General features: G+C 38.8%; 1 protein-coding gene across 6 annotated transcripts in view; it reads right to left on the bottom strand.

Annotated features, from left to right (window-relative positions):
* Positions 1-27: 27 nt before the first annotated feature.
* Positions 28-24,908, bottom strand: part of SLCO1C1 (solute carrier organic anion transporter family member 1C1) — a 30,346-nt gene continuing 5,465 nt past the window's right edge. For 3 of the 6 annotated variants that reach the window (XM_072040719.1, XM_005017066.6, XM_072040717.1), the window contains exons 2-15: positions 22,233-22,378; positions 19,577-19,718; positions 18,715-18,847; positions 17,960-18,081; positions 16,819-16,965; positions 15,643-15,741; positions 14,597-14,842; positions 13,609-13,773; positions 10,022-10,217; positions 8,810-8,975; positions 8,204-8,388; positions 3,909-3,973; positions 2,125-2,242; positions 28-1,118 (exon numbers count right to left, since the gene is read on the bottom strand). In XM_072040719.1, coding sequence (XP_071896820.1) covers positions 896-1,118; positions 2,125-2,242; positions 3,909-3,973; positions 8,204-8,388; positions 8,810-8,975; positions 10,022-10,217; positions 13,609-13,773; positions 14,597-14,842; positions 15,643-15,741; positions 16,819-16,965; positions 17,960-18,081; positions 18,715-18,847; positions 19,577-19,718; positions 22,233-22,364 — 2,139 coding nt within the window. In that variant the 5' untranslated portion in view covers positions 22,365-22,378 and the 3' untranslated portion in view covers positions 28-895. Of the gene's footprint in view, positions 1,119-2,124; positions 2,243-3,908; positions 3,974-8,203; positions 8,389-8,809; positions 8,976-10,021; positions 10,218-13,608; positions 13,774-14,596; positions 14,843-15,642; positions 15,742-16,818; positions 16,966-17,959; positions 18,082-18,714; positions 18,848-19,576; positions 19,719-22,232; positions 22,379-24,908 lie in introns of those variants that run through there. The other 3 variants (XM_072040733.1, XM_072040726.1, XM_072040731.1) reach the window with 3 other exon arrangements.

Genomic DNA, 24,908 nt, shown 5'->3' with positions numbered 1-24,908 from the left:
AAATTGAAAGGAAAAGCTCCAAATCAGTTGGTCTTTGAATTCATTTTATTGTTCCAAAGCTCTCTTGCCATAACTTTTTTAAAAAATAAATCATATGTAGCTCATAACAGGGTGTTATTACACTGCAGAAAATGCATGGAATTATTCAGTACACCGAGTACTAGAAAGTAGTAAGAAACTGCTGGAAACCTAAAAAAGTTCTGTTTTTTTCTTCCAGTCTCCTTTGGACAATATTCTCATGGAATTGTTTACTGTAGTAACAACTTTTATTGCTGTTATTGTTGTGCTACAGCAGGTTATACTTGAAAAAAAGTCCCTAGTGACAACATTTGATGGCCTAAGTGTTACAGGTTGAATTTGTGTGTTGCCCAGAACCTGCAGCTGAATTGTCCTTCCAGCAAACCACCTTCCTCCTGTCTCATGCTGCACTGCTTGCAAAGGTGAGTTATGTAAAAGAATTGGTGCAGAATATCCCCGTGCCTTCCAGGCTGCCAAGTCAGACTGGTAGCATGCTTGAGAGACTTTCACTGCAGCCTACCCACTACTCCTCACACACAGAAGGCAGACAAGGGGCAGCAGAGCTGTTGCAGCTTGGCAAGGAGGGATGGAGCTGAGGGGCAGCCACAAAACCTGCTTCTGCAGCAAGCTGCATCTCCCCAGCCATAACAAATCCCCTCACTTGAGTGCCACCAACTCCTTAGGACAAATGGTGAGCAGTGACGTGCTAAATGGACTTGTGCTAAAAAGCCTGTATCCTTTGCTTTTGGTATTTACAAAGAAAGTTACAGGATGGCAAACATTTTCAGGATGGATACTACTAGCTGCTTCACTGATGATGAATTTTTGCCTTGAAGATCACTCACTGGATAACGTCATGGTGCAGATCTCAGTCCTCCTAAAGCCTAGTCTCCTTTTCTGGCCAATAAGTTGTCTGAATTAAATGGTCACTGTTGAAGAAATTATCTTTCCTGCTGTTTGTCACACAGGTGCCTCTCTCCCCATTGGCTGAGAGGGTTTCATCTTGCGGAGCAGACCTCTTCCGGAGAACCCAAAGGACAGCAACGCTGAAGAAAATGGACATGGTGCCCAACACCAAAGTCAGCCCCAGGTACATGTATCTGAGAAAGAAATGATCAGTCAGAGCCTATCTCAAAGGCAATGTACAAGTAGAATGCAGCAAGGGCATGATTATAGTTCCATGCAGCAAGTCTGAGTGAAGAACATGTTCAAGAAAGGTAGGAAGGTGATGACCCTGGAGATGAAAATATGACAGCTCACCCAGGTCAGCTACTTTGTGGACTGTGGACAAGAAAGATTTTCAGGCATTGACTAAGTTCCTTCTTCCCAATGTGCTTCAGTGAGAATAATGCTAATAATTCCAGGGCAATTATTTTTTTTGGTTGTCTCATAAACAGTATCAGAGATACCAAAAAACATTTGGTTGTATTTTTGGTTTTCAGGAATTAATGAGAGTTGCAATGTCAACAATAATAGAATTATTCTGCTTTATTAATAATGAGTCACGAATGAGCTTTTGTTCTTTCCTTCAAGTTTTCAAAACAAGATGTTCTCTCTCCTCATATTCCTCCCACCCCAAAGTGGGGAACTCAGCAGCAACCCTGTCCTCTCTGTCTTCTCTTTGTCCTTTTATCACTGCAGCAATGCCTTTCAGGAATGCAGTTCAGTCAATTACTCTCCTCTAGCAATAAATCAATAAAGAGAGAAGTGCTTTATTAGCCTTTTGATAAGCCAGGCATGGTCTGAAGCACCCTTCAGAATGGACCAGTGATGAGGTTTAACAGCCCCCCACACACACACACTTAGCAGAGTTGCTAAGAAAGTTGGGGTGGGGTATGGTGTTGGGGTAGTAGAAACTTAAGGCTTTATCTGAACTTATTTTGGCTAAAAATTAAATGACTTCCAGCTAGTATTGAAATAGCATGGACCAAAAAAAGACTAAACCAAAAAAGAGTGCTAAAAACTGAGCATTATTAATTTTGCTGGTCAGTCTCTTTCATTCAAGATCAAATTTTAACCCAAATTTTCTGACAGAAATTATCCTACCAGTGCTTGCTATAGAAGTAAAGAAAGCAAGTTAAAGAACGAATGGAGAAGAGCTGCTACCTGAGTGTGCTGGAGTGATAGAGTCTACATGCTCCTCTTCCCCCACATCGTTTGCTTCCCCATTTCAGGCAAGTGGTATCTATTGCCACTCCAAAATACACCGGGGCTGGAATTCCAGCTGTGTGTATTTAATGAAAGAACAGAAGCAAGAAGATTACTTTCTAGAGTGACTAGTTCTGATTTAGACGCATGTTAACGTAAATACTAAATTATACATTCAAATTGCAATGATCCTTTGACAGTCTTTTCTAATTTAAGAAGTCATGCCTTGCTTTGCCCAGATAAGTATACTCCTTTACTCCCTATGAAAAATCAGGATGGGGCCTAAAATGCAGCTGATCATCAAAAAGCCTGTTGAAGTCAACAGGAGAGTCAATGCTATGGCTTGTTTGCCTTATCCTCTAGAACTGCTCTGTAATGAGATATTTCTCCTTTGTTTAGAGCAATGGATCCTGTCCAGTTTGGGGTTCATCCTGTGTCTCAGCAGGGGTGGGTGAAGAAGGGAGAAAGATAGTGGGGCTGGGAGCCTACAATGGGGCTACAGGTATTCTGCAAGTATCTTGAAATCCTACTGAGGCAAACCTATAGCCTACAGGAACAAACCAATAGCCATGCTTGTGGGTGATGACATGGAAAATCCTTTCTTTGGTAGCTGAAGAAGACAACCTGGGGATCCAATTATGGCTGCTGGAGAAGAAAATAAGCCTAGAGGGAAGAACCTGATCTGCAAAGATGTTGTGAAAAGGGAACCAATAGCTTGTTTTGATTTCACTTCATCCGACTCAACCAGCGCATCTAAGTCTGCTCCATTTACATAAGCAACCTGCTTCTTGCTATTTATTATTTTTTTCTAATAAGACCTAGAAGATTTTCAAGTGTCCGGTTTATTGGCATCTCACAGCACCTTTGATGTTAGAGAAAATCTGTAGACAGCTTTACCACAAGGCTGCAGTGAACTGCAATCTCAGGTACACTTGTACTTAGATTAATTCCCTCAGAAACTAATGAAAATATGCCTGAAAAATGATCACAGATTCTGAGCCATATTTGTTCTGTTGTGCTTAATGTTGAATAAGGAGAGACAAGAAGTAATTTTCCTCTTAGCTTCTTGGTATAAAGGATCACTTGCTACTTCTGTGGGTGTAGCAGAGTTTATTTTTACTAAGACGGTTATAGGAATTACAAAATCACAGAATCACAGAATCAAACAATGGTTAAGGTTGGAAGAGGCCTGTGGAGGCCATCTGGCCCAACCCCTGCTCAAGCAGGGCCATCCAGAGAAGGCTGCTAAGGACCATGTCCAGGTGGCTTTTGAAGATCTCCAAGGAGAGAGACCCCACAGCCTCTCTGGGCAGCCTGTGCCTGTGCTCCCACACAGCACAGAAGGTTTGCCTGGTGTTTAGAGGGAACCTCCTGAGTTCCAGTTTGTGCCCATTGCCTGTTGTCCTGGCACTGGCCACCAGCAAAAATAGTATTCCTCCATCTTGTTTGCACCCTTATTTCAGGTATTTATATACATTGGTAAGATCCCCCAAGCATTCCCTTCTCCAGGCTGAACAGTCCCAGCTCTCTCAGCCTCTTCTCATAGGACAAGTCCTGCAGTTGTACAAATGCAAAGTTGCATCCCTCCACCCCACTTCCAATCCTTTTTCCTTTTTTTTTTTTTTTTTTTTAATCATATGATATTAACTTGTCAGTTGGAAGCTGTTCTTTCCAACAATCAGTTTAATTCTAAGATAAGTGACTAGTGACATTAAAACACATATAAGTATGACTGGACTTACCAAGTACTCTTACTGCCAGGGTATAGATACCAAGTGCAAATGATTTCAAGTGTGGTTTAATGCACCTAAAAAAAAAAAAACAAAAAACAAAAAAGTGTTAAATAAAGAATTGACTGTGGATAATTTGAACAGAAATAGAAAGCATGAGAGGAAAAGATATGTAAGTTTTTCCTCCTTGATGGCACCAACTTCAACAGAATCACATAAATATATAAATAATGTGATATATATACATAAAAATAATGTGATTAAAATCATAACAGAAATAAGGAATTCTAAATATCTATAGTCAATATCACATTTTAAGCTTTCAGACAAGACCAGCACTTTGAAGTTACTAACACAGCACAAGATTACTGGTTGTGAAATCATTTGTCATTAGCTAGTCCCTTTCAATTAAACATTTCCTGAAATTATGGCTAATGACCCAGACAAGTAAAAGGTATTTAGGCCCAATACTTTCCCTGCCATACGTCTAGGAGCAGGATCACACCATTTACCACATCAAGACCATTTCCATCTTGACATTTCTGGGCTTGCAGTGGTGGCCACCACAGACATCAGTCTTTATGACTCTCCAGCCTTGGGTAGGTGGCTCATCTAGAAGGGTGAGCATGGTGGGCAGGAGAACAGTTACTCTTCATGTCCATGCTAGCAATCGAGTGCATATGGAACCACTCCAAGCATGTTGTTTCACTCAGACTACCCAGTGCAAGACCAAATCCAGCAAGAGCCTGAGTACCTGCTTAACTTTTAGCACGTGAATGGTCCCAGTCACCTGGCTGGACTGGGACGTGCTTGATATGTGTGGTGACTAACACATGCGAATCATTATGGTAACTGATGAAATGCCCGGTTGTCTCAGCCATCCTGTTCAGTATAAAAACAGGCTGAAATTCAGCTGTCACTTTGGATTTAAACATAGCACTTTGGGGGTATGGTCTATGTGCTCTGAAACAGGATAGACTCAGAAATTCATGTAATTGGGAACACCCCTTAATGTTAATAAAGTCATTGCAGAACTTGCTCTTTTGTTTCCCAACAGTAATGTTTTGTTATTTCCCAATGTAGCTGCCTGGACAGCAGTAAGAACCCATACTGTAAGTAATATTCAGGTTATCCTCCATTGATTTAGTAAAAAAGCAAAAGGACAAGAACAACATGTATGGAAAACGACACCAAAGTACTGACAGTCAAAAAATAATTGCGTGCCTCTCATTTTGTAACCCAAGTGCTTTGTTCTCCAATATCCTGTTATGGATTATCATCATGCAGTCTGCTACATCATGGTTTACACCGGCACCACCATCTATGCAGAAATGAATGTAATATGATACTGATCTGGAAGAACAGTGTTTTGCCCTCTTACCTGATCATAGAATAATAGTGTCACAGAATGGTTTGGGTTGGAAGGAACCTTAAAGATCATCTAATTCCAACCCCTCTGCCATGGGCAGAGACACCTTCCATGGTGTCTCTGCCATGCTACACATGGCCATGCTACACAAGCAAGCCTCTGTCTAGAAGCCCTTTTAACCAAGTGTGAGAGCATAGAAAGGAAAAACTGGAAAATAAAACCAAAACATAGATTTGTTATGTGTTTTGTAGATTTTATATTCTTTTTTTTTTTTTCCCAGATGGAAAAAGATGAATGTTCAAGCATTTGTAATACCTTTCCACAGAAACTGTAATTCTTCGAGACCCTAAGTGAGAGCCAAACCTTTCAGGGAGATCTGAGACTCCATTTTCACTGCCTAATCACCTTCTATTAATAGCTTGTGCTTAATCAACAGCTATCTGAATTCGTTTTTTTTTTTTTTTCCCTCAAAAACTTAAGGTCTTTCCCAGGCTCCTTGGCAATTGTAATTAGCTTAATGCCACTAAAAAGACATTTCAGAAAATGGCTGTCACTCGCTGCAAGTGTATTTCACTGATTCCAGTCATGTAAACCCCTAAAGTATATGCCACTAAATCTTACAGAATTTGAGGGATTTAACTGTATTTTGCTCCATGGCAGGTGCAACAATATCTGCTCATCTCAAATTAGCAAATTGCTCAAGTTATGGAATTTTATCAGATCTGACAATATGGAACAATTTTACAAACAGATAACTGGCAAAAATTAACTTAAATGAAGTCTGCAATTAGACCTTGGCACTATTTGTTTTCAGAGTTTTCTTTTAGGGAAGAGAAGCACACTTTCACACAGCTCAGACAGATTTTCAGGGAAAGCCAGTCAGTGATGGACTTCAGGAAAGCAAGCATGAGCTTAAAATGGATTTATGCCCACAGGTCATTTGCAGAGAACAATAAAAAGAAGAAAAAAAAAGTGGATTGAACTTACGGAAACGTATTTTAGTTAGCTGCTCATCAGATTCTGATGCCTTTAATCCAGCAGAAAAACACATAACTTCTCAGTTTCAATTAAGTGGCTCTCAAAGTAAAATGAATTTCAACAGAAATAAAGACTACTGGAGCAGAACTACTAAAGCTGGTTTGCACCTTTCATATAACAAAATGTTTTGGATTGCTATTGAAAAATCTCTCTAAACTTTTCTAAATACATCCATTAGGCAGTCAGTCCCCTGGGAGCAAGTAGTTAAGTGCAGGCAACTCTGTGTGATTTAAGCTCACAAGTCTTCAGCTATGAGCATTTCCTCCCATACATTTCTGCAGTGGAGACAAGACAGAGAGCTGGAGGTTGATCACGACAACAATAGTGCCAAGGCCCTTTGTGATACCACAGCTGTACATTCCCAGCAACGTGTTTTATTCATAGAAGGTAAACGTCATGTGGGGAGAAATGGGAAAGAAACTGAATCCCTGACCTCTTTTATACAACAAAAATTCCCGCTGGGCTAGGAGCAACCACAAGCTCTCAACTTGCTAAGCATCCTCCTCTTGGTGCATAGTTTTCAATGGTGTATAAGCTTCAGTATACAAAGTCTCAACTGGATTTTAACATGATTATTCTTCCTGCTGTTACTCCTTGGAGAGACACCATGTGTTTTTGCAGTACTCAATGCAACATGCTCCACGGTGGGTGGGGAAAGCTGTGCAGTGTATAGGTTTAAAGCATAAACCTTACTGGTGGTGTTTGTGGAGGGCAGTGGAAAAACATCCTCACTTCAACCATTTCTGTAAGTCTCTGTGTGAATATTGCTTCTGGCTCAAGGGTTGTGCTGGAATCACAGCTGAATTTATTTATTTATTTATTATCTATATATTTTTATTTATTTATTTATTTATTTTTATTTTATTTATTTATTATTTAATATTTATTTATATTTATTTATTATGTCTTTATTTAGTTCTTTCCATATAGTCTATATTCAGCCAGTTTTAGCACTATCTTTTACCATGCAGTCATAAAGACACTGGCACTGAGACAGTTCCAGAAAATTTAATTCAAAAGCAAAGAAAATTTTGGGGTAAGAAAGCACAATGACAATAAAGCTTATTTAGAGAGTATTTACTGTTGTTTTGTTTGAGAAGTAGAACATGCCCATCTGGAAATAATTTGGAGAAAGAAACTGAGAAAGAAAGCTTTCCAAGACATAGCAGAGCAGTACTTAAAATCCAAAATTTGCAAGAAGCTGACAAAAATCCAGATTAATCACTGGAAGTATTATATTTATTTTGCACTTTCTGAAATTAGTTTAAAAGTTTATACTTTGTGATGGGCAAATAGATCCAGCAGATAAGTACGTAGTGGAACAATCCTTTGGGAATAACTTTTAATAAAGCTGTGAATGTTACAGCAGAAACAGATAGATACGTTTATTTATTTATTTATTTATTTTAGATACAAATCTGGGACATAATTATGTGGAATAATACTACAGACTTGAGAGGGAGAGGTGAGTGTATATGGAAGGTTTGGGTTAAGTCATCTCTTTCTACCTTGTATGTTGAAATCCATAGCAAATCAGGAAAACCAGCTACCTATGAGTATACTAGAGAGCTACTTTCCATTCATGCAGCAGTCATATAACACTATTCTGGTAATGTAAAAGGCATTAAGGGAAGTGGAACTTGATATATATGAAATGACAGCTAGGCCTCCTATATCACCTTTAAAACTAGAAATGTATAGCAGGCAGAGATAATCGTAGTCACGTTGTATCAATGGTAGAAAACTCATTGTCAAATTATGAGGATGCCTGTTGATAAGTGAAAAAATAATTTAAAAGCCACTTCACATAGCTGAAAACATTTCACTCTACTAGCAAATGGAAGTAGGTACAGTATCAAAACACCCTGAAAACATGCTAGCAGAAATAATGATTGCTTACCTTAGAAGAAGCATGTATCCAGGTGTGCCACCTATTGACAAAGTATATGAAGTAATAACTGATGTTACCAGGAAATACAGAAACATTTTTGGACACTCATTTCCTTTTTGACATGGTCCCATCACAGCTGAGGAGCTTCTTGAAGGAGATTCTAAAATTCCTACACAGCTGCAGTTAAAAAATACCTGGAAAACAGCAGGTGAAACTGTATGATAGCCAAAGCAGCAGGGAAGCGAATGCTTGGGAACCGCACATCATACTTTTCCAGTTAGCCAAAAATTTAAATCCAAACTGGAAAAGATTTTTCAACAGGAAGGAGAATTTTATATATAAAGAAATACTACATTTGATGAATGTATTTAGATTTTTTTTTTGTATGTGTTTTTGGTAGCCAACAGCTAAAAAAGCCTCCTACATTCTCCGCTTGGGATTTCTACAGGAAACAGTAGTTGAGAGAGTTTTGAACATGGATGATAGATTGCTAAAAACCTCAGGAGTTTATGTCTGGATGGGATGTGCCTTACTCAATTTTAGTTTGCTCACTCTGACAGAATTAGTTATAATAGGAAAGTTACCACATCACATATAGAAATGAAAAGCTCTCACAGTGTTTTTCCCACTTCCGTTGGATGCCTGACAGCCAGCGAGACAAGCAGAAACATAGGTAATGCCATTTTCCCCACAGATGGGATCCCAGTCATTTTGGGAGCACATGCAGTCTGAGTTGCAGTCTGAGAACAGGCCTTGCTCATATCCAGACATCTGCTTGGTTCTGTGGAAAAAAGGAATCATGATGATGTTTTCTGGCAGATGTGGAAGAAATCATTATCAACTCATAAGTTTTGCTTTCTGCCAGGTGCACCTGGCCAGGCCTTGTGTCTTTAGCCCATTACAGTGTTGTCTCTTCTTATCCACACAGGAGGGTAAATTCTTCTTTCTCAGTGATCAAAAGGATTTCCTCACATGACTATTTCAATATCACATGTCTACTGTGAGATGGTAATTACTCTGTTAAGGGCGGACAGCTAACAATTTCTATTCATGCATTTTCTCATATTTTATAAGATTGCAGTTTTCTGATTTTCTGAGGCTTGATGCATTTATAACAAAAAAACTGGTGGGGGAAAAAAAAAAAAAGAAAAAGAAAAAAAAAAGCTTGATTATTCCAGAGCCAAAGAGGGGAGTGAGTTACTCTTACATCACTGCAAAAGTTGATGGGGAAACAATCAGAATGGTATTTATCCAATGGATATCCAATGGTATTTATCCAATGGAGCTGTTACATTGCAGGACAGTTTTATCTGCACCTTTAGCCAGCTGCTGCTGAGCTCAGCAGCCAAGCAGCTGCTGGGGCTGTAATAGGAGGGCTAGCCTCAGGTGTATGTCATAGATAATGTCACAGTTAATTCATGAATACTTAAGTTTGGAGGCTATTAAACATCATGGGTTGTTCAGCAGCATGCAAAAGCAAGGAACAATTAATTGAATCTCACTCCCCTGCTGAGCTCCTCATGTTTCCAGGAATCTCTAGCTTGAAAGGATGAGTCCCATGGCAATAATAATTAAAAAGTAATCAGAAAAATAATCTGCACTTGTGGCATAAAACTCTCTGAGTTGAAGGCAGCAATTACAAACGGGTTCTGACACAATGCCCAATGGAATAGATGGAATAGTTTCCTCCATTTTGAATCACATTTCTGGGAAGCATATTTAGGTCAGTCATTCTTTTTTCAACAATATATACTTTGTGGAATACAATGACCAAGGAGTTTGCTTCTCAGTAGCACTTTATGCTGAAGTTTGCTCTTCCCAGCATACCCATGGTAGGACACAGTCAGTCCGGCCACATCTGAGTTCTCACAGCCCATCGCAAATAAAGAGAGGAGCAGCAGGTAACCAAAGAAAGATGATCCCAGGGAGAGTTTTGCAGCCCCTAAAACACTGATTCTGAATTTCTTCATGATCAGTCCCCCAGAGAATATGCCAAAGGCCACAGCAGGAATGTTGATAAGACCTGAAATTAAACAGAAAGAATCTGTATTAGTGAATATCCCATCTCTAAGGACTGTCTTCCTCAGCCACAAAAACAGCAGCAGTGGTAACATGAAGAAGCAAAATATTACACATGTTCAAGCTGGGCCATTTATTTATTTATTTATTGTTCAGATTTGGATTGTTCCTGCGAACATGCTGGGACTGCTTTTAACTTGTTCCTAGGGAAATGCAGCTTTGCCAGTTCTTTGAGAGACAGATTATTATTGATCCTATTTTATATAAGGTCTAGGCAATGATCTTCTACTTTCTTTTCTGCATTGCTAGTTTGTCAGTGGATGTATCATGTAGTGTTAATTCCAATATTCTTAGTGTCATTTCTCATGAGAGGTGCTCCGGGCTCAGAGAAGTTGTCTGGGGACATCATGCTGCTGAGGGCAGCCAAGACAGCCACAGTTCCTTGAGGCACAGATCCTCCCTGGGGCCCCATCTGAGTCCTTCACTATGGAGCAATAGCAGGAGCAGCAAGGGCCATGCTCTGGAGCTGTCCCACTCTGAGGAGGTCAGCTTCTCTTCCCTCATCCACTGGCAGGAGGAGCCCAAACTCCTCATTCCTAGTGGGAATTCAGTTCTACCTAGTGTTAGCGCATCTGGAGAAAGACCTACTTTTTCTGTTTTTACTGAACCATGAAACCAATGATCTCCTAGGGAGATCTCCCAAGAGGGAGAGAGCCAGCAATATACCATCTTCTCCATACACAGGACTTTTAGTGTATTCCTCCAGGTTTGTTGAAATGTTCCCTTGGGTGAGTGTTGCCACAGCAAAAATATACATTCACCCTCTGGGCAGTCTTCTTGTAACAGGCTTCAAGGAAATACGCGAAAAGGCAGTGAATACATAAAATAGGGTGACCATTAATCCTTACTGGAACAGTTCGGCTCAAAGCAGTGTCCATATTGATAGACATGGACAAGACCGAAAAAAAGTCTCTTCAAGTACATGTAAAAAAGATATAAATAGAGAGCACTGTAAAAGAAGAACACAGTCAAGCACATTAAATTCCACTTGCACGGGGATATGTATGCCTTTTGCAGCTTTTAATTCATGCTGACACCTACTGGTGCTGAGTTGAGTAAGCATACAAAACAAAAGCAAGTACAAAAGCATAAATGCATTCAAATAGCAAATGAAGTTGATGATTTTTTATTTTTTTCCTCAGGGGGCCAGAGGTTTTGAAACATGATTTAACATGACTTGATGTAATACACAAGATCATGACACAGGACTCTAATCTCCCTGCTAGGAAGTGCACAGGGATCCCTTGAATTTCTCTCTCAAGCCAGTGTTTGATCCATCTGCACACATGGAAAAAACAGTGCTTAGAAGAAATGTATGCTTGATGTTAGGAAAAGCCTTTTTCCATCTAGCAAAACCATAAGTCAGTACCTTGGCAAGCATGGGAGCCTTGTTCTGTTACTGCTAAGTTTCAAGACACCAGCATTTTTCAATGAGCAAGATTTCAAGAGCATCATTTTTCATCTGCACGCACGTGGAAATTATACTTCAGGGGATTTCAGGAGTGGCATTCAAAGTGCAGCATATGTAAATGAAGAGTCACTAGATAACTGCATGTGGGTGCCCTATCCAAACACTTTGATGCTGCAGCTTTTCCTGCCCTCTTTTGCTTGTAAGAGAAGACTCTGACTGATTGTGAGAGCTGTGTACATCAGAAAGTACACACACCCTGCTTGCCCATTCATATGCACCCCTTTTATCCATACATCTGTTTCATAGCCTTACAGATCGCTCTACTGCTTGTCACTGGCTTCATGGAAAGCAACACTGTGTATATATTTAAAGAAAGCCATACAAACACAGCAGGTACCCTTTTACTTTCTGGTATGTTCCTTCATTTGTGACTAACAAAAAATGCCCTCTTCGAGCCCCCAGCAGGTTTTTGGTTTTGTTACAGTGCTTCAAATTGCTCTGACAGTTCTGATATTCATCAAATAGATAGTGATAAAAATTGCAAAAACAAAAAGAAAAAATGAAGGGGAGGGGAAATAGGCACTTATAGTACTAGCAAGCTCTCAGCTTTCTTAGCAAGAACAGATTGAAAAAGAAAGGAAAGGGAGGAAGGAAAAAACCCTTGTTGCAGGGATGGTCACTCAGCCAGAACCCTTCCCTAGCCAAGCCATCATACATTCCCTGTTGGATATAGTCCCTATGCTTGTGAAATCAGATGGATCTTAATCCTCACTCAGTTTGCACATACCTGAAAGCTTAGCTCCAGAAAATCTGTAAATACAATGAGAAGTACTGTACTGAATGTAGGGATTGTTTTCAGGACTTTTTCTGGCCATTGCCTATGCTTGAAGATTTCTCCTTGCTTTTAGGGGTGCTGTGCCAGGAAATTCCAGCCTCTATCTTTAAAGAATTAACATAGCACAATGGATCACTACAGCTTTTCTGCACATATATACCTGCGTTGCCTCGCAACTAATGCTGCTCTGAAACACAGCAGTTCCCTCCATTTTGGATAGATGTAAACCTCTTTGCTGTCTAATGCTATTGAATCACTGGGCCTCAGAAACTGAATCCAAGCTTGTAGGTTCAACAACTGGGTGGTGAAGTTCACCATCCTGAAGGCATCCTCAACAAATGGCCACCTCAATGCCCAAAGCTGATTCTGCAATTAATTGAGAGAGGTACCTTCCTCCTATGGGTCTGGCAGAGCAGAAGCTCAGTAATGCTGGCAGAAGCAGCATCTCTCACTCTTGTGCCACGTGGGGGTTTTGGGAGATCAACTTCCAATAGGAACAGGATCTTAGATAAAGTTAATTCAGAAATATCTGTTTTTCTTTTACCAGCATTGCACTGAGATAATGTTAATCTTTTAACGCATGTATTATGTGATCACTAATATGACTTTAACTTCCTTTTATTTAACACCAACCTCTTCAGAAAGTAAGAAATCACTGTCAATATCACAGCTACCTTATGGTCAGTCCTTTAGCATGCACTGAGTTGATCTTCATTTCGTTGAAATAAATGGGGAGCCAGGAAGGAAACAGATCTGTCTGATGACAAATTTATGTCAAGTATTTTAAAATGAATTTTCTTTTCAATTTTTTTCTCTTGTGATGTACAGACATTTCAAATTTCCAGTAGAATGGTAAATAAAGTATCAAGTTGTGCAATCTTTTACAGTAACACTTGCATAGATAAACTCAGAGCGAAAAAGTGCTAAAGCAGAAATGAAATAACTTACATTCTATAAGCTACTACTTAAAAGCCAGATAAAGAAGGAGAAGAATAAACATAGCCTCAAAAGCACTTTTCCCTGTGTGTATGTATACACCACTCCTAAAATGTCCATTTTTAGGGTATCAAGAAGCAGATATAGCATTACCTATAACAAAATTAGTTTTTGAAGATGTTTGCCCATACTGTTGCTCAATATATTTTGGCTTATATGTCACCATGCCAATTAAAGAATTGAAGTGAAGGATACTTGCACACAAATACAGAATGTAAACTGGATTCCCAAAGAGGTTCTTCAGTGATGGCAAGAAGTCTGCAAGACAAAACAGCAGAAATGACAACCAGGCCAGAGAGAGAATAACTGCTGTGAATAATATTTTGTAACCTTCCAGAGGAGGACTGCAGGATATTTCAGAGAGAATAAGCAAAGTCCTGTGATTCTTGTAAGAGTTGCGTTTCTAGATGGGGGGAATGGTGGACCAAAATACTAAGAATCAATTTTCTAGAACATCCATCTTGTTATAGGTACTTTCTTTTGCTCAGAAAACAGGCAGAGTTGTTTCATTGGCCCCTCAACAGCCACAGCATCCTTTAGCTTAATTTGGGAGTGGAGGTTCCGATGCACAGCTGACAGTAAGCACAGATATATTGAGTTGTGATTTCAAGTATTGAGGGAAAATAGTTTTGGCAAAATAAGACCAAGGAAATTCATTTTTGTAAAACAGCTTTTGTTAAAATAACAATAGTCTCCTAAAACAGTGTCTGGTTTGTGCCCATCCTTATTCTGATCAGCTATTGTATGTATTCCGTAAATGGATAACCATAAAGAAAAAGGAGATTTAGCAGAAATTGAGATTGTTACTTTATGATGTCCCACATCTGCAACAGCTCAGCTCTATGAATATTTTTGCTGAGTTTCATGAGATTTGGTGCATCAATAGCATAATTCAAAAATTTGAAAGTGAAGAAATTTGTTGTGCAACAGCAGGTCTAGAGAACAATTGAGACCCTTTTTGTGAATATTAATTATGTGGAGAATGACACCCAAGGGAAAAAATAATGTTGAGGCCACTAAACAGCATAAAATTTAGTGAGAGAAAGACCCAACAGTGAGGACAGAAGCTCTAGTGACTTGCCTTTTGCCATCTCACCAATCTTCACTTGTTGATGACAAGATTTGTGTTGTTCCTTGTTATCCTCAGTGATGAACTTCGACTGCTCAGAAGAGGTACTGGAATCCTTTCTGCCCTCTGGTTTTGGGAGGTGTTTGGGCAGGAACCAGAAAGGGATGCCAGCCACAACACTGATCGCACCTGCTATTAAGTAACCCAGCCACCAGGCTCCCACCCACTGCACATCCTTGTGAGTTATTGTTAAGCTGTCTGGAGAAAGTAAAAAAAAAATAAATAATAATTTTAGGGAATGTTTTCTGATAACTAGGAAGGTGGTTTTGCAGGGAGTGTCTCCAGAGGAGTCTGTTCGCCTGCCTCTAGATTTAGGTGTGTGATGTGTCTATGGGTGTAACAAGAGTGCTTGAGTGATTGCAGAGAGGTGATAAGGACTTGATGATTCCTGTGACACATCGGTGGCCTGTTCCTGATGCCATGGGGTCCCAGACCATGCTGCTCACACACCCCCAGAGAGGCTGCAATGACCAGGCCATGGAGTGCTCTGGGTGACCACACTCCTACTCCCACCTGGGTTGTTCTACATAAGAGTCACCAGGAGGAAAGAGTTGTGTGAAGAGGAAGGCAATCATGAGCTCTGGTACTCATTGTGAGAGACCTATTTTCTCAGCAATGGTGGTCTGTTACAAAATGAATGTGGACAGCTCTTGGCAGGATCCTGAGCCACAGTCCTGCCTTCTCCTGGTGCCTATTGTCTCTCCAGAGCCTCCTCATCAGGGCGTCTCCTGGGGGTCACCACCTGTGGATCTTCTGGGCTGAAGGAGAGTCAGACCTCCTACTTCTTCCACACCTGTCCTTGTTGCTAGACTTTTCTGTGGGAGGCGCTGATTTGCTCTCATCCATTTTACCTTATAAAGTACCCACTTTTCCCTTACCCCTAGAAACTAGATAGATATTTCTTTGTCTAAAATACATGCCTAAAATAGGTATATTGGAGTCTGACTGATTTTTTTTTTATTATTATTTTTTTTTTAAATCTGGGTTTTCTGACTTACCAAGATCTACAAAGCCAATGTCAACATAAAGTTTGGCACATAGGGATCCAAGAAGAAAGCCAAATATTGGACCTATGATTGCAAGTGTCTGTACGCAGCCTGTAATAGAAACCAGGGGACTGTTATTTTTCTGAGTGAAAACGAACATTTGTTCTTGCTGCACATAAAAACAAAGCACAATGTGGTAGGTAACAAGTGGGACAGTCTTAAAATGATGAGCCAAAGTTTTATCTCAGGCATGTTAGTTACTCAAGTTAGAACTTTTACAAGAAAAAAAAAAAACAAAAAAAAAACCAAACACTTTCTTTTTTTTCCCTTGTTATCATCCGATTAAAGAATGAAAGTCAGAACAAGGAAAAAAGCAGGGAACTTAACGGCCTAAACTCAATAATAATACCAATCTATAACCACTATAAACACTTTAGCTGGCTATATTAGGTTGTGGTGGACCCAGAACAGGCTGAAAAATCACTTTGGTTTGGTACCCAGTACTAACACACTTCAATACATGTTAATGCATTTCCAGCCTAAATTTCCACATATTCTAAATTTTCAATTTTGATTTGGAAATCTGGTAGGAATTAATCTTTTACACAGAAATTCTGAGTTTTTCCTAGACTGTAAACTTTCTGAAACAAGGTGCTGATGGACAAGGACTTTCTGGTGATACTTCAGGTAAAAGTGAAAGTGCAGAGCTCATCACACAATGAACACAACAAAGAAACACTGACAAAAACTTCTTCAAGCCTCAGTCACTATTGGTTGTAATCCTACCTCATTCTGGGGGTCAAGTTTTGAGTGCCTGATGAAATTCTATTTAAAATGCTTAAAAGAGTACATCTTTTTTTATCACCTTCCAGAGAACTGAATGTGCACAGAGGCACAGCAGTCCACATCCAGAAGAATTAGGAAGATTAAGGTAACAGCAGGAACCTAAGGCCAAATTCTTTCCTCAAATTAAGATAATGGAACTGTGCTAGTATGATTAAAAGGGAACTTGGTCCCTTGAGTGTACATGATTGTTAAATAAACTTTAATATTGGAAATAATGCAAGCAAAACAATCAGGGCAAGTTAATTCAACAACACTCATTCCATTAGCCAAAATTACTCTGTTTCCTCTAGGGAAAAATCCATTAAGAAAAAACAAAACAAAACAGTGATTTATTTACTCTACCAATGTATAAGGCAGCATCCTCTTCAATGGCATAATCATCAATGTATGTAATTCCCAAAGGCTGGATAGGAGTTTCACCTATTCCACGTAGAAGATTTCCCAGTAAAACATAGATCCACATAGAAGAGCCTGCTTCTTTTTCACATCCTGGATACATCACAAGAGAGACAACAATTATGTGTTTTTCCACAGCATTTGGACACTGAATGCACAATACTTCTAGTGTAGGAAAAGCAGTGATTATTAAGAAAAATGTTTCGGAGCATTTTGTTGTGGTGGCCATGGTTGTGGTGGCAGTTTTAACCCAACCAGATTGAGGTGGACACACACTTAGTATGAACTGCTTCAAGCAAATTGTAAAAGATATTAAAAGTCATCCAGTTTTAAAAATTTCTTACTACATCCCATTTTAGAAACCTCTTGCACTTGCTTTTAACCAAAACTGGGATTTTGTAATGGAAAAAGTTGGGAAACACTGATGATAACAAGTGCTACAAACCACATCTAATCCAGGTCCAACAATCAAAACACATACACACATTTTGTGGTCCAGAGAGGGTCTGATTTGCTCTTCCGTAGCTTAGTCTATAAATTCAGCCTGTATGGATGTCATGCCCAGACATCCGGGAGGAAGGCTGTCTCAGCTCCAATAAGTTGCTGCCCTTCAGCTCAGGTGGGCACCCGTGAGGAGCTAGCTCAATAAGCCCAGAGGGATGGGCAGGCAGGGAAGGAAATGAGCAGCTGTGTCTGCAGTCTGGGAGATGCAAGTGGCTGTTTCCAGTGGGATGAAGACCCAAAGGCACATCTCATGACAGAGGGAAGACCAGAAGTTTCCTATGCCACCGTGGGAGATCATCTGGTGTTTCTACAAGCCATGAAGCTGCAGAAAGGTGTTGGAGAAAGCAGCAAGGCTGAAGGAAAGGTGTCAGCCTGAAAAGACATCTTAGCAGTATGCAGCGGCAGTTATTAATTTACTTTCAATACATTTGTTTCATCAGGTAGATCTGGATTTTCTCTGGGGAAGATCTTTGTTTCCCATTTATTTTTTCTTGCATTCTAATAAACTATTGCTTTAGAGCTTGAAAGCCTTTTAATATGTTTTATTGTGCTTATCGCAATATGCAAAAGAGATTGCTCTCACCTGCATTTATTTTGGCTTGAGATTTTTCCAAGGCTGAGAGTGGAGTTTGGCTTTTATCCTGCAAGCATGGAGAGATGCTAACAGTTGAATTCATGGTAGAAGGAAATCTTTCATACCGATATCTGTTTATAAACAGAAGTTATTTTTTACTCTCCCAACTTAGAAAAAAAATAAATAAATCTGTTGCTATCATGGAAGAGAGCACTTGAATACAGCACATAATATAGATTTCATCTGCATCCAGTGTTGCCGGAGTTCCTTTTGGTTTGCAGGAAATAAATGGCACTTGGTTCATACCGTGGTAGTACATGAAAATTATCCTTTTGGTTCTCTCTCTGTCAAAGTGATGCATTTCAGTTTATCAGGCAGTTTGCTTGGTTATGATATGTGAATCTGTACTAAGAAATTATCAGACAGTGAGAGCATCCTGTGGCTTGTGTTTAACACTGTCTTCCTGATGTTAGTCATCACTTCATCAAAGCTTCAACAATTCTTAAGCCATGTCAAAACATGGTCGATCAACTGAGATCATAGACTAATAAAATGATACATTGAATAAAGCTGAAAAAAACATACGTTAAATTATTAACTCTGCTGTAATAAAATTTGTCTTTGTAATGCATATTAAATTGAGTAACCACATCTGCATATGCCTATTTCTATGGGCCTTTTCACGATTAATGCCTAAACATCTCAGTGAGCTAACATGCAGTGTGCATAGCCCAGCTGGAAAATACTGATCACTTTGCACTTACCGTCCCATGAAGAACTGGGGCATTGCAATTAGGAATGTTCCCGCTGACATAATTAAGCAGCCTGCTCCAATTATTCTTGGCCTGTGAAGCTTCGCTCCAAAGTAGCTTACAAGAATTATGGTTAGGAGGTTCCCTTTGAAAGTACAAAAGGAAAACTAAGTTTTACAGCTTTTTGATAAGACATCCCCCAGCAAAAGAATTCCTAGTGTGGAGCATATACAGCCATTTCAGAAGGAGAGGGCTGATTGCATGGGTTTGGTGCTTCAGCCTCTTTCCAGGCATCCTTAAAGGAGCCCAATATCTTCCTTATCTTTCTTATCTTCCATGATAAGAAAACCATAAACTTTTGGAAAAGCAACTGGAAAAGACAAGAGGGATTATGTCAGATGATAGAGTGCAGCAAACCTTTATACACAAGCTAAGATTTCATTCCCATGAATATCACAGTCCATTGAACAGCCAAGAGATAAATCCAGTAATCTGAAACAGCAAGAGATGATGTCACACTGGAAACCTTAGTATAAGACTGTACAATGAACATAGATTACAGTTAGAGTTTTGTACTTCTACAAGAGGAGAGAGAAAACTAGAATCTTTGAAAGCAATTTAATACTCGTTCAAGAGTTAAAATGTATATTAACCACCAGCTAAGCTTATCAAGTTACAAAATATTTAGGACTATGTTGGATTGCTTATGTTAGCAACCCTATCCTATCCAATGTAATCGTATTGACAGTCATATAATTCTCAGGTGAACCTTGCTCGGTAGTCCTAGGAGATTCATACAATTCATGACAAATTTCATCACTATTTGTTTTCTTTCTTTTTCCTGGAAACAAAAATGGATTTATACAGCACATACCAATTTCAAAACTGCCATCAATAACGCCAACCAAAGAGGAAGGGATATCAAATCTTCTTTCTATTTGTGTGATAGTACTTTTTAGATAACTTCCTGACAGTGCTTTAGCAAAATAAACAAAAGATAATGCACCAAGAAATATCTGTGAAAGAAAGTGACAGTGATTAATATCAGGCAGTACAGAATGCTTCACTTCATTAATTATTTCTAAACCATTCTACATTTCCACTTCTTTCCCACTTCTTTTTGCTGACAAACATGTCAATATTCTCCTACTCTATGAAATATGCTTGATTTTTTATTTATATAGTTACTATTAGTTATAACATTTTATACAGATCTTGATATCCACCACTGCTAATTTCAGGTAGATGCCAAGGTTACTGATGAAGGACTGATAAATATAGCGTCCTCCCAATCTCCCATAGCAATAACGATAAAGGTAATTATTAAGTAGGGCTTGGCAGAGAGAGGAGTTGGTTTGGGGGCATTTTTAAACATAGTCACAGGCATTTGGTTCCTACTACAAACAAGCAGACTGAATTCATTGCAAACAAAATTAACTGGAAGATGTACTCCAAAAGGGCACTACATTCATTTAAATAACTAATGGCTCATAGTCTCTGTGACAGAACTAAATTTAACCTGATGTAACTCCCCACCCTGAAGTGCATGTAGGGTGAATGCAGGTCCTCAGCTGCAGCTGTTCCTCTCCAACAGTGCTATTGCCTAATGTAAACACAGCTTTACTAAGTTTACTAACTCTAGGGATACTCACACACCATGCAATTGATCTTGGAAACCACATTGCCTTCTGCCTTCAGATGCAGGCTGGGTTGACTGAATATGTATGTCTGCTCTTTGCCAAAAGTGTTAAAAGGCCTAAACTCAAAATTACAACGCAAAGTAATGTTTGGTATATGGAGAGGCCTAGACCCTTGCCCTACTCTTTAGGCCTGCTCTCTGAGCAATCAGTCTTTTAGCAAGCTGGAGCCCTGGAACAACTTCCCCTCCTCCAGTGCAACACGTCTTACAACATCACAATTGACAAGGCACATTGGTAGTGATACCGGCATCGATGCTGAATGCCAATTCTTGTGTCAAGGTTCAAAAATATCTTTGTATCACATTCAGCAAGCTTTTCTTTATAAAGAGCTGGTTATTTCCCTTTCAGGAGCACTTGTGGGTAAATAGGATCTCATTTTATTTTCCATGGTGATAGTTCTCAAACAGCTCTCTAGTAAAAAGATTGCCATAATAATTTATATTTTCTTTGCATTTATGCTGTTGGATTTTAAATAGCAATGTGAAAATAAGTACAGTTTTCCACATGAAAATCATACAGGTTAAAGTAGAACTTCAAACTTCTCCATCTCCCTCTGGCACATATTTTTTCCACTGTGCTTGGAGCTGTCCCAGGACGGAGATGGAGACCTCATGCAGTGGTGGTTGCTCCTGATTTAGAGCTGGGACAGAAAGCTGCATAGGATTTCACTTTTTTCAGCCATCTTTGAACAACGGAAAGTAAAATATTTCACCACATCTTTTTGGTTTATAAGGGCAATTTTAACTCATGTGAAGGCTGTTGATTGGTAAAGCACACACACACACACACACACACACACAAAACCAAACAGCAACAGCAAAAAAAAACCACTTGTTGACTCCGCATGTTGTTTTTGTATTCTAAAGGTTAATCATATTAGTTTGGTTTCCTGGACAGAAATAAATTTCCTGCACAGAAAAAAATCTGAGCTGAAATATTATTGGTTTTCTATTTTTGGATCTAATAAGCTGATTCCTGAGTGGCTAATCTGTGACTGAAGTTTTATTCAATGAGGGAATCGGATTATCATTGCAGCAAATGGAGGAACAATGATAAAATTACTATTGTGCTAAAAATTTGATTAATACAACTCATCCTCTATTTAAAAGCAGGATCCCAATTCTGGGCCTTTACAGGAGCAGGCAAAATCAAGGAGGATACTCAATAATTAATATATATATACATATATATCAGTTGTTAGACCATTAAGCTGACAATATCCTAACTGCTTTGCATAATATATAGCTTTAGTTCAACTATTGTTGAACTCAGTGACTTTATTGGAAGCTGGGGCAGAATCTGCAAATGATTTTTTTTTACAGTTTAATGTAGCAGTGAAACTGCTACAGTTTAGTTTCAAATTCCTCTCATGCAGAACTCATTCAAATCAGGAAAATTATAGTAACATAGCAGTCAGAACGTTGAGACCATAATACAAATATTATTTTCCAGAGCCCAGAAGACTACCATGGCTACAATCTTAAAAAAGCAATCTGTGCTAACATCTGTCTGTGGTATCTGGCTTCTGATACTCTGTTCTTAACTTCAGGAAAATAGGATGATACCTTTCAGGATCAGCATTGAAGATCTCATAACACCTAAGCCTCAACCAACATTTTATATTTAAATATTGCCAAAACTTAGGCAAATACAGATAAGAAGTAAATTTTTTTGTGGCTTTGAAGTAACTTCAATAGCTTTGTACTGACTCACCAACACATAATCACAACTTAAAAAGGGTTATTCCAAAACTAAACTAAACTAAACTAAACTAAAATAAAAATGAGGTTTTCTAAGTCCCTACTAGATATTCAAAAACTCTTACTCTACCTTTATACCTCCACAACATGATTGTTTCTCCTTGGAAGCAGAAGATTCAGATTTGAATGAAGATCGGTCAACAGGCAGGATTGTGTTGTTTGAGAAATATTGAGTATTTTCTTTTGGTGAAATTTCCATCATGGTATACTCTGCCTCTAAACCAGAAAACATGAAGAACATTTTAAAAGGACATCCTATTAGCTCAGCCTCATAAGCTTGTCATGTGACAGCAACACCCTGCTGTACTGTTTTCCCAACAACAGCAATTATCAAACTTCATAAGAGAATCTGACCCGTGCACTGGATGTTTAATTATGGAAATTTGCAATCCATTTGCCTATAATAATGAAGATTAAACCATACTCAGTAAACTGTTTTCATCTTCATTTTCGAGCTATCATCAATGTGATTTTATTGAGCATTTGGCCAAGCGTCACCAGCAGACTAAATAAGGCATTTTAAATAACATTTCTCAAATCTCTATGTAAATTCACATTTCTAGATGTGACTATTATTGCAGAGATTTCTCAGAGTTGATCTCTAAACTTCCTATATATGTGGGACATTAAGTAATTAGATCAAAGGAAATCTAGCCCTGTTAATGAGGGACTTGAATTGTTTTAGATTGAAACATGAGCTCTAATCGTCTGATCATAGCTAATGAGTTACACAAGAATAAAGAGGTTTAGTTCCCTTTACAATTTCAGATAGGGCCTAAAGGTTCAGTGGTTTTGTCAATTGTTACAGGAAAAATGTGAATTTGCTTCTTTGCAGGTAAATACAAAGAAGTAAAGAAAATCTAAATACTGCACTTTGAGAACCAAAGATATCAGTAATTCTTAAATCTCTACTTACATAGTACATTACTTTGGTTTTAGTTTCAATCTCTCTAAATCAGGTCTGAAAATATTTATGAAATCAGCTCCTGTGCTCACTTTCGAGCAGCATTATGTTTTATAGAACTGCTGGCTGAAAATAGGAATAGAAGTTCCTATTCTTTTATGTTTATCTAAAGCACAGATCTTACACAAATAAGATACAGGTATGGTTTTAAGAATATACATATATATATATATATATATATATACACACACACACACATTATATACACTTGTATTCATGAATTCCAAGGTGTGTACAAGAGGTACTTGTACTTTCACAAATGTGAAAACAACAAAAGTGTATCTAGACTTTGTTAGTATATAGGCAAGGCAAAAAGACTGAGATAAATCAGGTACCAAAATTTCCAGTGAGAATTCTCTTTGGCATCCGATGAAACAGAAGGTAGTGACTGCATGTAAGAGAAATAACTGCATTTGATACTGCCACATCAAGGACTGTAATGCTTTTCCTTGTTGTCACTAATGAGTATACAAATATTTTTTAAAACAACAATAACAAAAGAAGGATGGTTTGTGCTTGCTACAGAAAACATATGAACTGTTCCTACTCTGCTGGTGATGTTTGTGAACTTGGGAAAAATTACTTTGCACCCCCTTCTCACAGACTTTTACAATGGAAAATGACAGGATATACCTCACAGAACTCACATGAGGATAAATTAATTCAAACTTGTGAGTATGGGCAACACACACACATAAGGTATGCTGCCAGGTAAGCACATAAAATAATAGCTTCTAGCTTACAGTTTGAAATGCTCTGCATATTACTATTACAGCAATCTAGGAATGAAAAAAAAAAAAAAGAGAGAGAGAAAGGAAAATATCTGAAATGTGGTTGGAGTTAATTGTCTTTATCACTGAGCAAAGCAATAGGCAACTTGCGAAGGTCCAGCAAAATATCATGGGCCTGCACAGTCTCCTCCACTGCACCCCATATACAGCGATGGACAAAAAGAGAAATACCATGGAGGTGTGGAGATCGAATGTGACACACCAGAGTCTGACCATGTCATGCAAGTTAATGTGTGATGCTTGACTGCATCAGACCTGGTACAAATCACGAAAGGACAGAGAATCAAAAGTGGTGCTCAAACAAGACTTATGCTCAAGAGTATAAACAAATTATAAGAATTATTACCATTTATTTTGGCACTCTGGGTGTCAGATAGAAATGTCCTAGGAAGGACTGATAGCTGCACAAGTTTTGTAGGTTTTATTTGTAACTATGGTGCAGCCTTACAGAGGACAGTAGTTTTCTGACCCGGAGCAACCTCCGACCTTGTATCTCAGAGCATCATTCTAGATGCTCTAATAATATCTCTGAGTGAAGCTCTTAACACAAAATGGAGAGCAGGATAAAGGGCCCAGGGGTACCACAAACCACTGCAATGTTAGCTCTAATATTTCCTCTTTCATGCAACAAGTATAAAGATGAGTGTTTCACTGACCACAAACTTGTCTAGTGCTGCTCAAACACTTTTTTTGGTTCCACTGATATTATAGCAACAACCTTAGCTTTTTGCCCTGTCTTCTTGGACACCATATTTTTCCAGTGTTCCATGAAATCGGAAGACAGATAATCCATGTCAGCTCTTCTATCCCAGATGTGGCAGGAATGCTTGGAAAGAATAATCCCAAACAGTGGCACAACATTTCCTTGTGGTCAGGTTTCTGGACCAGTTACACTGATAATGACAAAGAGCTGGAGTTCAGCCTGCACCACTCTCCTTGTTTAAGGAGTGCTTGTCCATTTTGTTGTCTCCTTGTCCATTTCGTTGACAAT

The sequence above is a fragment of the Anas platyrhynchos genome, chromosome 1 (assembly GCF_047663525.1).
Source record: "Anas platyrhynchos isolate ZD024472 breed Pekin duck chromosome 1, IASCAAS_PekinDuck_T2T, whole genome shotgun sequence".
NCBI lineage: Eukaryota > Metazoa > Chordata > Aves > Anseriformes > Anatidae > Anas > Anas platyrhynchos.
This window is presented reverse-complemented; position numbering and strand designations above follow the sequence as displayed.